The sequence below is a fragment of the Danio aesculapii genome, chromosome 10, assembly GCF_903798145.1.
Source record: "Danio aesculapii chromosome 10, fDanAes4.1, whole genome shotgun sequence".
Taxonomy (NCBI): Eukaryota; Metazoa; Chordata; class Actinopteri; order Cypriniformes; family Danionidae; genus Danio; species Danio aesculapii.
In genome coordinates, this window is record NC_079444.1 from 34,322,725 (window position 1) to 34,340,418 (window position 17,694).

The 17,694-nt window shown below is 34.8% G+C and overlaps 1 protein-coding gene across 12 annotated transcripts in view; it reads left to right on the forward strand.

Moving 5' to 3' along the window:
* nbeaa (neurobeachin a) overlaps positions 1-17,694 on the forward strand; it is a 299,982-nt gene that overhangs the window by 236,510 nt on the left and 45,778 nt on the right. For 4 of the 12 annotated variants that reach the window (XM_056467451.1, XM_056467441.1, XM_056467443.1 and 1 more), the window contains 5 exons: positions 781-1,261; positions 5,980-6,134; positions 8,893-9,019; positions 12,051-12,170; positions 16,897-17,030. In XM_056467451.1, the coding sequence (XP_056323426.1) occupies positions 781-1,261; positions 5,980-6,134; positions 8,893-9,019; positions 12,051-12,170; positions 16,897-17,030 (1,017 nt within the window). The remainder of the gene's footprint in view (positions 1-780; positions 1,262-5,979; positions 6,135-8,892; positions 9,020-12,050; positions 12,171-16,896; positions 17,031-17,694) is intronic. The other 8 variants (XM_056467446.1, XM_056467448.1, XM_056467452.1 and 5 more) reach the window with 3 other exon arrangements.

Here is a 17,694-nt window from a genome sequence, read left to right on the forward strand (position 1 = left end):
TGTTGCTTTATATGTTAAAAAATGCTTTATTAACTCAACTTCATGCAGTTTTGTGACCTAAAGCGAGGACTATTTATGCTTTATTATGATTTATTAAGTTATTGTAACCCATAATGTTAATTAAAAGCTAAAAATCTTAATGAATAGTTTGTTAATATAATAAATTCCACATTAAACTAAAGTGTGAGCGTTTTAGTTTTCCTTTCTAAAATAACCTTTACATGTGTGCAAAATTACAGAAAATCCGTTGTTGTTCAGTGATATAGACAATGACCAGATATTTCTGTTTTCAGGGCTCCCATTTTCTGAAATTTCTGACATTTTACATTTCTGATATTTACTTTGATATTTACTTACACTGCAAATACAATTGGAACCGCTTGTTTTGTAGACAAAGTCAGCCTCTCATATAATATATCTACTGAAAGACATTATATTGTACATAAATAACATAACATTTGCACATTATTCAATAATATTACTGAAATTAATATAAAAGCTGAATTTATATGTACACACATTTACACACCAGTAAATAAATAGACCCAATGATTGAGCTAAAACACCTGCGGAAATCTGTGTGCACAGATTCTGTGTGGGCCTGGTAATAAACCAGTAGTAAATGGTGAGATGTTACGCAAATGTGTTACCCTAACTATTAATACTAGTTAGTAGCTTATTAGGTCTCAGTTAATGCTTTGTTAATTGCGCATTAAAATGAAGTGTGAGCATTTTAGTTTTACTTTCTAAAATAACCTTTACACGTGTGCAAAATTACAGAAAACCCCTCATTGTTCTCGGACGGTGTTCGTGGAGAGCGTCAGGGCATGACCCCTCTGGAGGATCTGCCCCTGGAAGCCTCACTGCCCCACACAGACTCTGGGATCGGGGAGGAGCAGGTCACCGGGGCCCTGAACGGCTCCGATTTGGGCACAGACCACCACAGTGGGCTGGTGGGTGGCTCCGGAGGGCCAGACGCCATGAGTGAACTCCTCTGCACCCTGTCGTCCGAGGTGCGTAAGTCCAGCGAGTCCCTGCTGGAGTCTCCTCCTGGAGTGGAAGTGCTGAAACCGGCCGCCTCCATCTCCAGCATTAGTCAGGCCAACAAGGGCATCAATGTGAAGGAGATCCTGAAGAGTCTGGTGGCAGCGCCGGTGGAGGGAGCCGAGGCGGGACCCGAACCACAGCCGTACCACCCAGACCCGGCTCTCAAGAGGGAAGCGGCGGCCATGCTGCCCATGCAGTTCCACTCCTTTGACAGGTGAGCAGATCTGCTGCTGTTTCTGGAACCAGAAATAAAGTTTTTAATTTTCGTACACTTTAAACAATGCTAAGTTTCACACAGTTTCTTCATGTCTCAAAATTTTTTTTTTTTTTTACAAATTTAAGTGGATTGAACATAAATCAATTAAGTGGTTTAAAAAAAGTAAGAATTGTGTTGTTTAAGCTCATTTAAATAAGTAGTCATTTTTTGAGTGTATTCATATTTGAAAAATTCAATGCGAGCCTGGTGCGTATCAATCAATCCATTCAGAAAAAAAAACGTCCAGCATTGATGCGTTGTTCTCCTCTCTCTTCATCAAAATGGAAAAAGAATGAGGAACAGGCTGCGTATTTTGTGCATCCAATACTGCATAGAGAGGAAGGAGAGTTAAGCTGCACACGACGTTTGGACATGACTGTCAGAATACGCCCCCTTGTGGCAGTCGCACAGAATATTCAGTTCTGACGTGCACCTTGGGAGAGAAGCTGTTTTCGCAGTGTCCGAAATAAAGGACTGCAAAGCAAGATCCATTATTGTCTGTCCGTTCACCATGGTTGAATGAATGAATAAATACTAGAAACTCATACACCGCAAAAAATATTGGAGGGAATGTGGAGACAGAATAAAAAATTCTATTTTTATTACTTTATTACTTACATGAATAAATAGAAATGTTTGTTTTTTTATATATAGACCTTTTCTGATTCAAAAAATAACCAAAAAAAAGTTTTTCTCATCTCACGCACACGGACCTGCTTGGACAACACTGGAATACATCACATCCGGTCGGGCGGTCGCAAATGGTCTAGATACACGAGTTCAAATATTTCAACGGATCCGCAGCTCAATTCGGATCCGAATTTTCCGCATACGGAGAGGTTAGGAACTCCACGCAGCTCCCGGACTACTCTCCATTGGAAATGAATGGCTTCCAGCATGGCCAATCGTCACCATTTTGTTCGCGCGTCATCACACCAACCGGGCGATACCAAACAAGGGCAAAGAGGCAGAGCGTGAGATGACCTACAAACGGCTGCCAGCATTTTGCTTAGACGGGCTTTCCTATGGGAGAAACGCTTAATACTTCATTGCCTGTGACTGGTTTGTGTTCTGACCACATGTGCTTGGTTGTACACTATATTAATAAAGTGTTTAGTCTGTTAAAAACACTGCTGTAAAACATTGAGCCACTAAGCATTGTTCTCATGACGTTTTTCAACAGGAGGAAAGTGCAAATTACTTCCAAACACTTGAGATATAGTCTGTGTTAGTAAATGCAAGGCATAACACTCTATGACAATGCTTCAGATAACTGTTCTAGAGCCGACTGCTAATCAATCTGTCAGATTCTGGAGGGCATTACAGCTCTAAAGAAAAATATAAATGATCTTAAATAAAACTAATACATTTATAGAGATGGTATGTAAGTATAAAATGTCACTCACCTGGGAAATGGAGGCCATGTGAATGGTTTGTGAGCACAAGTAAGTGCACACAGCATGCCATATCATCTGATAATTGTAAGAAATAATTCCAAAAGGTAACTGACTGTGTAAAGCCACATAAAACAACACAAAAATACGATGTATCTAGAGTAATAGGACAGTTTTGCTTAAAATATTGCAATGCACACAACATTATGGGTGACATCAGAGTTCAAAATCTTGGGCTGTGAACGATCTGAAACATTGTTCTCTCATGAGTCCACCTTCTCTGTCTTTCCCACATCCGGGAGAGTTACGGTGTGGAGAAGCCCTAAAGAAGCTTAATACCCAGACTGGTGCATGCCTAAAGTGAGGCATGGGGTGGATCAGTGATGATTTGGGCTGCAATATCATGGCATGTTATATATAAAATCATGTCCATCATATATCAAATATTTCACATTTCAAAATATTTCAAATTTCATAAAATAATTACAGATTACACATACTTTTAAAAACTAAAAGCTCTTACATCTTTTTTTTGCTCCCTAAGGCTGTTGCAGTGCATTCTGGATATACATATATATTTTAACTGAAGCATATAGATGATGCTGTCTTGAATTTGGTCCAGATTGAAATATCTTATGCCTCCTGCCTTTTACAACATCTTGTGCTTCAGAAACTCTTTTATGGAGCCTAAAAAAAATTCTGCCTGCTGTGGCGGCATCTCTGAAGAGAGAGACTGGAGCAATAAATCATTCATGACTCGATGCAGTTACACTTGCCTGTGCTCCGTCAAGACTTACGGAGAACAAATGAAGTCAAGAACACCTGAATTACGCAGACGCAAGCACAAGATGTTCCCCTGGTTTTTAATGCGCTCCATTCCTCCTTGTCGAGCCCCTCATTACAGCAGCATTGGGGAGATTCGACTCAATGTGGGGTCCACCGATACCCTACAGTACTAACCAAAGCCCCTCTGAACATCAATCCCCCTTTGTTCTTTCCAATTAAGAGTAACTGATTAATAAATTATATATTAGATTATGCTGTTCGTCATTGACGGGCTTCTTAAATGTGAATAATTCATTAAGACAGGTGAATATTTCATCACACAATCCTTTTTCACCCTCTGAATTGTTACAGGAACCATTCAAGAGGCTGGTGTCAGTAAGATTTGTTTGATTAAAAAAAAAAATAGGTTTTTATGCAGGAAGGGCACATTATATTCATTAAAAGTGACCGTGATCTATTTATTTTTAAATAAATGCAGTTTTTGAAACTTTCTAGTCATTAAAGCGTCCTATGATTAATGAAATGATTAATTTATGGAAATGATTTATTTATAATTATGAATAAAATATAATATAAAATATTTCATTCATTCATTTTCCTTCGGCTTAGTCTCTTTTACAAAAGTCGCCACCGTGGAATGAACCACTAACTATTCTAGCAAATGTTTTACGCAGCGGATGTCCTTTTATCCGCAACCCAGTGGGAAAAGCCCATACACTCTCACATTTATACACACACTCGTACACTACGGCCAATTTAATTTATCAACTCACCTATAGCGCATGTCTATGGACAGTGGGGAAAATTGGAGCACCCGGAGGAAACCCACACGAACACAAGGAGAACATACAAACTCCACACAGAAATGCCAACTGGCCAGCGACATTCTTGCTGTGAGGCGGACGTGGTAACCACTGAGCCACTGTACTGCCCTTAAATATTTATAATAATTATAAAAATGTAAATACATAAATAAAAAATTTAATAAACATTTTAAATGTAAATTTTCACAAAAATGGAAAATTATGAAAATAATAATAATAATAATATCATCTGTAGTATGATATATGTGATCAGCATATTAGGATGATTTCTAAAGGATCGTGTGAATGAAGACTGAGGAATGATGCTGAAACTTGATAAATGGAAATGGAATAAATTGCATTTTATAATAATTCAAAACAGAAAGCAGCAGTTTTAAATGATAAAACAAAATAATATTTTAGTTTTTTCTATAATTTGATTAAATAAATGTAGCTTTAGTGAACATAAAAATCTTCTTTGATGCTTTTTGCATCAATTTAAACACTATTTGTCACTATTTTCATACTATTTGTGTCTTTTTTTTATTCTTTTTAATCCTGTTTTAATACAATTTATTCAGTTTCTAATTTTTATTTTAAGTTTTTAATTATTCTTATACTAAATTTGTGATTATTTCATTATTATCCACAAGTGGAAACTGGAAGTATAATAACATTCAACATCACATATGTCACGAAAAAACAAAAACAACAAGCTTCCAGTATTTTAAATTCTAATGGCAGTTATCACAACTGACATTTAATACACACTGACAACTTGACAACTTGTACCATACATGAGCATATAAAAAACTTTAAGAACAAGTGGAGTTTTTATTATTCAAATGATCAAATTTTGACTGAGGAAAGTTAATTTTGCTGGTCGGTTTGTTATTTGCCTAATAATTCATCACCTTAGAATTATAAGGTTCTATCTGACATTTTTGTCAAAATTGAGTTATTGACATTCTTATTAAATGACAACTTATTTACATTATGGGATGTTTTTTTTATAAGTTGTTTACATTTTAGGACTTTTTATTTAAAAAACAAACGTTACACACATACTTTTTGCATATGGAATGCAAAAACTTTGAAGCTCAATATCTCAAAATCATTCAGAACGCAGATAGAATCCTATAATTCCAAGGTGACAAAATTACTGTAGGCTAGTTTTTAATTCAAAACCTTTTTTTTCTAATGATATATAATGTGATAAATTTGTATTTTAATTCTAAATATGTGTCTCATTTCTTTATACTAAATATTTAGGAAATATGTTTGGTTCATCAAAAAGTGACCAAAAAATGACCATCCGACAAGCTAATTTAGCTAAAAATAGTGTTTGAAATGTCCCCTAAATTCGGTATTCGGTATTTAAATCTCATAATTAAATTTTAAAAATGAGGCAAATAACTGCGAAAAGGTCCACTTTTTGAGAAAAATAACCACCCTTTCACCAGGCTGGCTACGGGCCTGATACTGTAGCAATAGCATTAATTTATAATGTATTTGGGATTTTTTTTTGGTAAATCATACAGACTGAAGTATTTTAAAAATGTAAAACTGCTGAATGTTTCCTGTGAAGATTGGGATCAGAGGACATAATATAAAGTCTGTACAGTTTAAAAATCCTTACATCTATCGGATGTCCCCATAAATCATGGAAATGTGTGTGTATGTGTGCTCACAGGAGTGTGGTGGTGCCTGTGAAGAAGCCTCCTCCAGGAAGTCTGGCAGTGAATACAGTAGGTACCCCGACCAGTGGAGCTGTGCCCTCTTCAGGAAGCACACCCAACATCTTCGCTGCCGCTACAGCAACACCTAAAAGCATGATCAATACAACAGGTTAGCCATCTTTTGTTATTATTATTATTATTATTATTATTATTAATAATAATAATAGCTAATATTTAATTCCTATAAACATGTATGCTGCTGTTCCTGTGTATTTGTTACATTTTTTTAAAAGGAATAGTTCATCAGAAATGTACATTTAGACTATTTATTCCCACTCTCGTGGTTCCAAATCATTATGAGTTTTAATCATTAAAGAGTGAGCTTAAACACTAAAGACGATATTTTAAAGAATTTTGAAAATCTGTAATCATTGACATCCATACTAGGAAAAAAAAACAACCATGCAAGTCAATAGTTAGTAGATTTCTTCTAAATATTGTTTGTTTCAGAATGTTCAGTTTTGGGTGAACTGTCCCTTAATTAGCTTTATTTTTTTAAAATAGGAACTCAATGTAGGGTAAAGCTGCAGTGTTGTGATAAAAATAATTAATGAATAATCTTGATGAAGATTGATTTAGGTTTGGTGCATGTTATGTTCCGGCTATTCAGACAAAGGCCGCATTTACACTGCACTGTTCAAGTGACTCAATTCCGAACAAATCACATGGATTCCAATTTACTTGAATCAGATTTAGGCCTTGTTCATATGTGGAAATTTATCCGATATGACTCGGATCTGTGTTCTCGTGTCTGTAGTGTAAGCAGGTAGATCGGATTTTCACCTGTCAATGCGAGTCGTGCGTCATTAAAAACCGTAGTGTATGACGTCAACTCTGACACTTTCTTTTCAGAACAGACTTCAGCAGAGTCCCAAACCTTAAATCTCATACACGAGGACTTAAACAGCTTTTATATTGTCATATAGCTCAGGTATTTAAGCATGTTAACGAGAGCGAGAGAGCGCAGTGTCCGCCACGTAACCAATATAAACTAATATAAAACTAGTGCACACATCACGTGCATAAATCACGCCATTGACATTACATTAAGATGCCTACTGGTTTAAAAAAGGCCTATATATCAAAAGAAGATGGACAAATGAGAACCTTTCTGTCATAAACTATAGTAAAACAGCTTGTTAAAAGCTGCGAACAGATTACATACAGGAATTTAGAAAAGAGCACTCTTTAATTATCAGCTGTTAGTCAGCGCCCGCTCTTTTTTTCCTGGTCATTGCGCCTTTGGATTACTGTAATGGCCTCCTCACTGGCCTTCCCAAAAAGACAGTCAGACAGTTGCAGCTCATCCAGAACGCTGCGGCCAGAATTCTGACCAGAACCAGGAAATCAGAGCACATCACACCTGTCCTCAGGTCTTTACACTGGCTCCCAGTTACATTCAGAATAGATTTTAAAGTATTATTACTGGTCTATAAATCACTAAATGGCCTAGGACCTCAATACATTATAGATATGCTCACTGAATACAAACCTAACAGATCACTCAGATCTTTAGGATCAAATAAACTAGAAATTCCAAGAGTTCAGTCAAAGCAGGGTGAATCGGCTTTCAGCTACTACGCCCCTCGCTGCTGGAATCAGCTTCCAGAAATGATCAGATGTGCTCCAACATTAGGCACGTTCAAATCAAGACTGAAAACACATCTGTTTAGCTGTGCCTTTACTGAATGAGCACTGTGCTACATCCGACAGATCGAACTACTATGTTTTTCTCTTCTTTTTAATTCTTTATAACACATTTTATCAGCTTTTATTTTATTTTATTTTTATTTTTACCATTTCTATTATTTGTTTTTATTTCTCTTATATGTTGTTTCTTTTATTCCTGTTTATGTAAAGAACTTTGAATTGCCACTGTGTATGAAATGTGCTATATAAATAAACTTGCCTTGCCTTGCCTTTGTCGTGTGCTGTGTAAATGCAGACGATCGGATACGAGGCACTTTTAAAAGATGATGTAAGCAGGTCACCATCAAAAAAATCGGATACAGTCACAAAATAGGAATTGACCATCAAAATCTGCAGTGTAAATGCAGCCAAAGAGTGACATTAGTTTGAGTTCTCCTGTTACTGTCCAGTATATCTTCTTGTTTACATCTTGTGCACTTGGCTGTTTATGATGAGAAAATTTTCAAGTTTGCAGGACACATACACACTCATTTTAATTCTTTATCAGTATTGACTAATTGCCTCTGATTGGCTGTCAACATGTGATAAACGTGTGTTTGGTTGAAATGCACATATTAAACAACACACAAGAAATCTGATGCAATGTGTGGATGCAGAGTCTAAACTGACATGTTTCTCTCATTTCAAAATTCACTTAAGTTGAGAAAACCTTTCAACCCCTTACATTTTCCCAGGATTCTACTGTATATTGTCATTCTGTCCTGCTTTATTAACAAAGGCCCATAACTTTTGTTTGTTTTTTACTTTTTATACTTATTTCAATTCAATCACAATCAGACACCTATCTTTAAAATGAGACCAAGCTTAAATAGGTAAACCAAAGCGTTGAAGATTATCAACTTAAACATGTCATGTCATGTCGACAAATGCACATAAGAATATGTAAGCATGTTCTCAGGTTTTTTTTAAACGCAATTAATTTTGTCTTAAATGAGCATAAACACTTATAAAAGTAATTGAAGGCTTTCATCATAGATCTGTGCATTCTTAAAGTGACTCCTCTGATAATAAATGTATTCAAACAACCAATACAACTAGTAACTTTGATTAAAAAAATAATGAATCCTGTATTTTACATCCCAATGTTGTATGTTTTAGCTTCCTATTTTTGTCACTTTGGATTTCTGTTCTAATGTCTGGTCTGTTGTGTCTCACAGGTGCCACAGACTCTGCCTCTTCTTCGTCCTCCTCCTCCTCAAGCTTTGTGAACGGTGCCACAAGTAAAAACCTCCCCGCGGTACAGACAGTTGCGCCCATGCCTGAAGACACGGTGGAAAACATGAGGTACACACACACAAACATTTTCTCCAATTATCACCATGCTTAAAATCCATTCTGACCCCACTTTCTATACTCATCCTTTATTTGGCACCTTACTTCCTTCTACCATTTTCATAATCCATTAATTTCTGCACTTTACTTTCTGTCTCCTATGGAAGCTTGTTTTTACCAAGGATTACAAAATAAAAAAGTAATTGTGACTTTTTATAGCCACGTTTCTGTTGTTTTAATTGTGTGTTTGCATCTAGTTATTCTGACTTATTTTCCCCACACTGCAAAAACTTTAATTGAGTGTCAATAAATTTGTTTAGCACCACCTAAAAAAAACTATTTACACAATTAAATGGAATTGAGTTGGTCCAGCATGATTTTATCAAATAAAAGTTTAAACACATTTATATTTTTATTTAACTTAAACTCAACGGTCTGATAATATCATGTATGTCTATTATGTGTTGCACATTTTGAAGTCTCTTAGTTTTATTTGAAATTAACCTAAATATACTAAAAGAGCCATTTTTAAGCGCATTTCTTGAGTTACATGTACAGTTGATTAAGACTGATCTCAGAACTCATTTTAGGATGGTTATTGCTCACTGAGCAAAGAAACAAACTGCATTTTTGCTAATTAAATTCAAAGCATAACATGAAACTCTTCTTAATCTTCAAACTAAAGTGAAGATTAAACTCTAACAAGTCTTTCTATTTATTTTAAACACCTAAGATTACTTTTATTGACAGCATTTCCTTTTCCTAATTTAATCCCACGCAAAGCATGTTGGGAACTACCAATCCCCTTACTAGGTAGTTGGACCAACACAATTCCTTCATATGTTGTAACACAAAACGCTTAAGTTAACCTAGTGGTTTACAAATTTAAGAGGACTGAACATAAAACAAAGAAATTCCAGGAGTTGTGTTGTTTCAGCTCATTTTAAACAGGTAGTTTGAACAAACAGCAATAATAATTTTTAGGAGTAAAGTGCAATTGTGAGATATGTCCTTGTGTTGTCCTGACACAAATCTAGTAAGTCAACAATCATTTTTTTTACAAATTTATGTGGATTGAACAAAAAACAGTTATGTGTTTCCCCCCAAAAAACTTAAGAATTGTGTTATTTCAGCTCATTTTAAATAAGTAGTTTGAATAAACAGCAAGTCATTGTTTGAGTGTACAGGAGACATGTAATTCTGACTTTTTTCCTCAAACTCACATTTCAATTTTTTTTCTTGCATTTGTGAAATTCAAATGTTCAATAGAAGCATATAAGATATATATATCCAGATATAAGAAGCAATATAAACTTTCAATTCTGACTTCTTTTTTCTTACAATAATTTCTTAAAATAATTTTTATTCTTTACATCTTACATTTCACTTTTTTTTCCTGCAGTTGTGAAAAAAAATACCTCACAATTGAATTTTAAACAGTCAGAATTCATGAACCTCCAACTCTACTTGTTTGATTCTCCAATTTGCTAAATTATGTTTGTGTTTATGTGAATATTCCATGCAATTGTGAGTTTACATCTTGCAATTTTGACTCTGCATGTTATAAACAGAATATAATGTGAGATATGAACTATTTTAATATAAGCTGAATATACCTAATATTTACTGATTATAGTCGGTTAATTAGGTAAACTAGGCAAGTTAGTCAAAGTCAATTTATTGTCAATTCAACCACATGTTCAGGACATACAGAGAATCGAAATTGCGTTACTCTCAGACCCTAGGTGCCATATATTATTATAACATATAATATTAATACAAAAAAGTAGAAGTTTAAAAAGAAGTGACAATAAATACAATTACACATTTAATATAATCTAAAAATATAAGAAAAATAAATTGCAAACAATACAATTACACTTAAGGGCACATGGCAAGGAGTGCAAATCAGAGTTGTGCAGATGCAAAACTGTATTGTTTTCTGTAGCCAATCGAAAAAAATATCTCAAGAGGGCCAATAATAACCTATAAAAAATGATTTATTCCAGCCAAACTAAAAGAAACGCCTTCAAAAGGAAAATATATAATGGGATATACTAAGAACATCTATTAAACCTCACTTAGAAAATATTTCAATTAATTATCATTATTAATTAAAGATAATAATTAAAAGGCTTGAATAAGTAATAGATGGCCTGGTCAAATTATTGCAGCATCATTTAGTTCTCAAGCAAGAGGAGTAATCACAATGATCCACAAATCAATTCCACTGCAGATAGAGAAAATATTACCGGACCCTTTAGGTACATATGTAAGTGTTGAAATGCCTTATTATCTAAACAACTGAATCTTATTAATGTCTATGGCCCTAATAATGACGTCCCCAAATTTTATAGTAACCTCTTTTAACTTTATCCACTCTTTCTGGATATTATGTGGTGAGAGGGGATTTAAACTGTACATGGTGTCCAGTTAGAGATCGTGCTTCTGGCCTTGATCAATACCACAAACAGACAAGAAAAACCCTAGGCTAATTAAAATGCTTATGATTTTGCCTTTAACTGTATACACAAATTATTGCACGTTTATATCTTGTGGTTTCTGTCTTATTAACTTACAAATGTGTTAAATATGCGAAATACAGAATTGTGATATTTAAAAAAATCATGATTACATTTTATAATTCACTGGCAGAAATGGCCTTCCATAGTCTCCTCTCTACATCTGTTTTTGTTCCCACCGCACACACACATTCCCTTAAAACACACACAAACTCTCCCTCACATACACACGCATACACACCGAGGACTTTAAACGATGCATTTTGAGCTACTGATAGTCTTACATCCATATCCTGCCAAATACGGATGGGAATCATCTGTTGTAATTTGAGTGCGACCGAACTGATTGTTTTGCTCATGTTTGTGTCTTTGCATGTTCGCCACGGAGGCTTTGGGGCTCAATCATCCTTTGATTTGGCACAGATCAACACGCAAGGGTTCACGTCACACCATAGACACTGAGAGCTGCAGTGAATGCCTGTACAGTCATTACTGTCTGTTTGTGCCCATTTGTATTGCAGTGCCTTTTGTGAAGTGGACCAGTGTCCACTGCGAACCAGGCTGACGCCTCCTGAACTCAAATCCTTTAGCTCGCTGACAGGATTCCAAACAGCCCCCAGAGATGCAGGACAGTTTCTTAGGCAAGGAAGCTTGAACTGGCCCCCCTTTACCCAGTGCTGCTGCCTTTACATTCCCTTCCCTTCTTTCTCTCTCACTTTTATTCCTCTTTTGTTTTTTTGCTGTCTCTTTTTCTCTCTATCCTGGTGGTCGCCGCTGCTGCTTTCATTCGTAACGGTTCTGCTAGATTTGATTCTGTCTCTACACATATTTAGACCATCCAAAACAGGAATGAGACCAAAAAAATGCTTAAAGTGTTTATATACAGTGCCCATAATAAATCACATACCCAGATTTACTCGCATAACACCCGGCTTTCAAACGATCTTCAGGATAAAGTTATAGAAAGGCTACGAAAACATTTCAAAAGCAGAAATTGGTGATTTGATTTCAGGCTGTATGACAAATAAAGTAATTATTTCAAAGGGCTATGTTGATTCTGTATCGGCACTGTTTTATTTTTTTTAAAGGTTTTTTTCAAGATCTACTTTCAGATTTGTTTAATTTTAATTTATCTATGTGGGTCATCGATGAAACAGGATATTTAAGCATCAAAACCATGCCTCCTGTCACCCAGTGTAACAATAGTCCAAAAAAAGTCTTGTCAGGCACTTTTAGATAAAGAATCGTTTGGTGAAGTATTAAAAGACTCTATTTAAAGATTGCAGTGGAGCCACAATATGCCAATAAATGTCATTTTAAAGCTTAATACTTTGTGACTGTTGTTCAAACACCACTTGGCATTTAAACTATTTAACAATACATTATTTAATAATTAAATATTCAGTTATTATAATATACGGTCCCACTTTATATTAAGTGGCCTTGACTAATATGTACTTACACTGAAATTAATAAATCATTACAATGTATTTATTGTCCAAATACAAGTTTTTACATAGTACTTATGATCTATTAAATGCAATCATGTAACTAGATCTGTAATTAATCTATGTAATTACGTTTGTAATTACACTGTTGATCAGTCCTTACACGTTAACCCACCCTTAAACCTACCCATACCACCAAACCTGTCTCTAACCTTTCCTGTTTCCCACCTCAAGAGCACCAGAAGTGTTCTCCAATACTTATGAGCACATTAAGTACATTGTATTTATATTTTTTATGCAAGTACATAGTAGTTAAGGACACTTGATATGAAGTGCAACCCAATATACAGATTTTGGTGAAAAATATGTCGTTTTATTTATACATAAAAACACCTATGAAGGGAACATAACCTAAAACATTTCTTATTTCAGTAAAATTTTAAGTATAACGTGTTTTGATATAGTTGGCGGTTCATTCCTCTGTGATGACCCCTGATAAATCAGGGACTAAGCCAGAGGAAAATGAATGAATGAATGTTTTGACATTTATATTGTTACTTTTATTTGACAATAAAAAGATACTTGCATTTAAAATGCTTTCTATATATTTGACCCTGGACCACAAAACCTGTAGTCAAAAGTACATACAGTAGTATGGATCAAAATTGTTATTTATTTTATGCAAAAAAGCATTAGAATAATAAGTAAACATTATGTTCCATGAAGACATTGTCAATTTCCTAATATAAATATATCAAAACTCAATTTTGATTAGTAATGTGCATTGCTAAGCACCTTTAAGCAGCTTTAAAGCCGATTTTCTCAGAATTAAATTGTTTTTGAACCCTCAGATTACAGATTTTAAAATAGTTTCTCTAATAGTTTTTCAAATAGTATCTCAGCCAAATATTGTCCTAAGCGTGTTGGAAGTAACGCATTACAAGTTTGTACTTAAGTGTACTTAAATTAAGCAATAATATTTGAGTTACTTTTTTAAAAATGTAACTCAAGGTACTTTTTAGATGAAATAATTTCGCGTTTTAAAAATAATTTGCTGAATTAAAATTTGTGTAGTCATGTTGAATGAGAGAATTCTCTATCCGCGGGAACAGACAGAAACCAAGATGTTCAGAGCCTTACATTTCTGTGATAGAAGTATTCTCATTATTTTGAACACATGGAAGAAAAGGGGATTATAGTCTCAATGGACAGTAATTTTACTGAACTAATCTGTAAATATGGCATGTAGAGCGTCAGGAAGTTCTCAGAATGTAACATTATTCAAATTTTTTACATTAGTTTTTTTTTTTTTGTAAATGAAGGTGTATGCTATACAGTGTGTTGTTAAATGCAGAGCTCCTCTGTTAAAAAAAAAAAAGAAAATTGCCATACAAGTTCTGAAAGAGATCAAGCCTCCGGCAGGTATGAAAAAGTTACTCAAAAGTAACGTAACACATTACTTTCCATAAAAAGTAACTAAGTAACACAACTAGTTACTTTTTAGGGAGTAACTAAATATTGTAATGCGTTACTTTCGAAAGTAACTTTCCCCAACACTGATCCTAAGTAAAGTATAAATCAGTGGAAAGCTTATTTATTCAGCATTCAGGTCATGTATATGTCATTTTTAAGGTTTTGTGATCCTGGGTCACGTATATGAAATCATTTTTTCTTTTTTACTTTATTATTTTTTAGACATTAAAACACAACAACTTACAACTTTGGTCCAACAAACATTCACACCACAACTGACAAAAATGCATCCAATATACAAACAATCCATACATAAGTATGGTGATAATAGATTAATATAATAATAAAAATAAATAAATAAATAAATAATAATAAAATTAAATTAAAAATACAAAAGGAATCAAATAATAAAATAAATACAATAATAAATAAATAAAATAATAATAATAATCTTCTGTTTTAATCTAAATTGGTCTAACCCTCTTCAATTGAACTATTTTGTGCAGAATTTATGTCTTTAACATAAGTCATGAAAGGGAGAATCTGATTTTCTCTAGTTCCAAATGTTTCATTACATCCCTTATTAGATGTATATATGTAGGAGCGGCTTTCTGTTTCCAGTTTAATAATATTAGAAATCACTTTTTTATATAGTTAAATACACAACTTGATGCACCAACCAGACTCATCTTTGACCCATGAATGTTCCAAAATCCAAATCCAAATTTACCCCCCAAAAAACTTGACAGAATCAACAGCCCTAGCTCGCCGTTCCAGCAGAAACATTGTCATCCATAAAGTCATCCCTTGTTTGCTCCACACTGGATGTCCTTTATCTCTCACGTCTCACCCTAGACTGGTGTCATGTTCATCCCTGCACTGCGGTTGTAGTCTAGCGCAGGTTTAACCCAGCTTGTAGCTAATCGCAGTGGCACTCAAGGGTGATGTGTGCATATAACAGGGTGATTTGCTGCGTTTCCACTGTTGGGCCTAAAGGGAGTGTGTGCTAATGCATTTCCACCGTCACTTCCAGGGCTTAAAGGAACACTTCACTTTTTCTGGACTTATTTTACTACGGTTATATAGTTGAGGTTTACCATTTTTTAATCCATTCATCCAATCTTTGGATCTCGGAGGAGCCTTTTTTTGCTTAGCTTAGCTTAGCTTAGCATAAATCATTGAATCAGATTAGACCAGTAGCATTGCACTCAAAAAACAAGCAAAACAAAAATGTTTTGATAGTTTTTCTATTTAAAGCTTGACTTTTGTGTAGTTTCATTGTACTTTTGAGACTGACAGAAAAGGAAAAGTTGCAATTTTCTAGGTCAATATGGCTAAGAACTATGGCTGGAACTATACCATCCCCAGCAGTTCATTCCGCTGTGGCGACCCCTGATTAATAAAGGGACTAAGCCAAAAAGAAAATGAATGAATATACCATCCCTAAAGCAGGCTCAACAATATAATGATATAATGATAAATGGGACTATTTTCAGGTGCTCAGTAATATCATAACATCATTATAAATGTATAGTTAGATGAGAAAAGGTGTTCAGACCTCCTCAGATTGCATATATACAAGGAAAAAAATAGTGCTAATTGTTTAATTTAATATAAATAGGCAAACGTATAAGAATTCACAAATAGTTTTCTGAATATGTTTGCTTTTGGATTAAAAAGCCCTAATGGAGCATTTTCTTTCCATTTTTGTGCGAAATAATGGAGCGCAATCATGCATCATACCGTTATGTGATGCTCTGTGTGTACGCTTTACTAAAAAGATAGGTCTTAAATCTAGTTTTGAACTGAGAGAGTGTGTCTGAGCCTCGGACATTATCACGAAGGCTATTCCAGTTTAGAAGCCATAAATGAGAAGGCTCGACGTCTTTTAGTAGACTTTGCTATTCTGGGTTCTACCAGAAGCCCTGAGTTTTGAGATCTTAAAGAGTGGGTTGGATTGTAATCGACAGAGAAGGTTGGTTAGATAAACAGGAGCTAATATGGATGTCAAATGCTTTTTATTCTACAAAATACACGTAGATTGTTTCGTGTCCAACATAATAAAGAAACCCATTTGTGTGAGTAAATGGTGAGGAAATTTTAGTTTTAGGGTGACCTATACCTTTAAAATTCTGTCATCATTTCCTTCACTTCCTCCAAACTTGTTCGAGTTTCTTTCGTCTGTTGAACACAAAATAAGATATTTTGAAGAATGTAAGCCCTGCCTCACATTGGCCCAACAGTGGAAAAGCAGCTCTTGTTAAGCATTTTCTCCCTGTAGTTGAACTCCTGTAGGTTGCCTTAACCCAGCAGTAAAGCCATAGACTTTTGCCACATACAGTACTAACCAGCAGGAAGTATAATCTTGAACTAGTACTTTAGAACTAACTGCTCCTGGTTTTCTTCCTCTTTTTGTCTGTCTTTCTCCCTCTTTCTTCATCTCCAGTATCACCACTAAGCTGGAGCGGGCGCTGGAGAAAGTGGCTCCACTGCTGAGGGAGATCTTTGTGGACTTTGCGCCGTTCCTGTCGCGGACGCTGCTGGGCAGTCATGGGCAGGAGCTGCTCATTGAAGGTACAGGTGCTGTATTGTGCTCCTTTTCCTCTCTAGCTGGTGTCTCTGTGGAGTTTCTCACTGTGTGTCTGCTGGCTGCCTCATACAAACACACACACTGTTGCTCGACTGCATGGACCCAGAGCAGGTATGAGAAAAACACTAATGTTTACTATGGATTTACTGGAGCTGAAGAAACTGAAGGGAGAAGTGCATGCTGAGTGGAAATAATAAGGTTGTGCTTTATGGGACGCCTATGGATGGGGAAAAACACAACAGCTGGGCTCAACAATAAAGATTTTTTTTCACACAAGTGTAGAGATTTAGTTGCCTTGCTTATATTTACACTGTTCTTACAGCAAATACTGATTCTGGATACAACTTTGGATGATTTAATCATTATTATTCAATTATTTTAATCATTAGATGATTATAGCAATTAAACGTCTTTGAACGTTAGAGATTATTAGCATTTTTGGATAAAATTTTATTAAATTATTAGAACAAAATGTATAAAAACTCAATAATAATGATCAAAATTATACGATTTTAGTAATAATTTGAAAAATAGCATTATTTCTCTTCAAATCAAGTCATTTACTTGCATAAATAATCATTTTAGCACTATTAGCACTGTACTTGAAAAATACTTATACATTTAATTATTAAATTAATTAATTTGTAACACAGG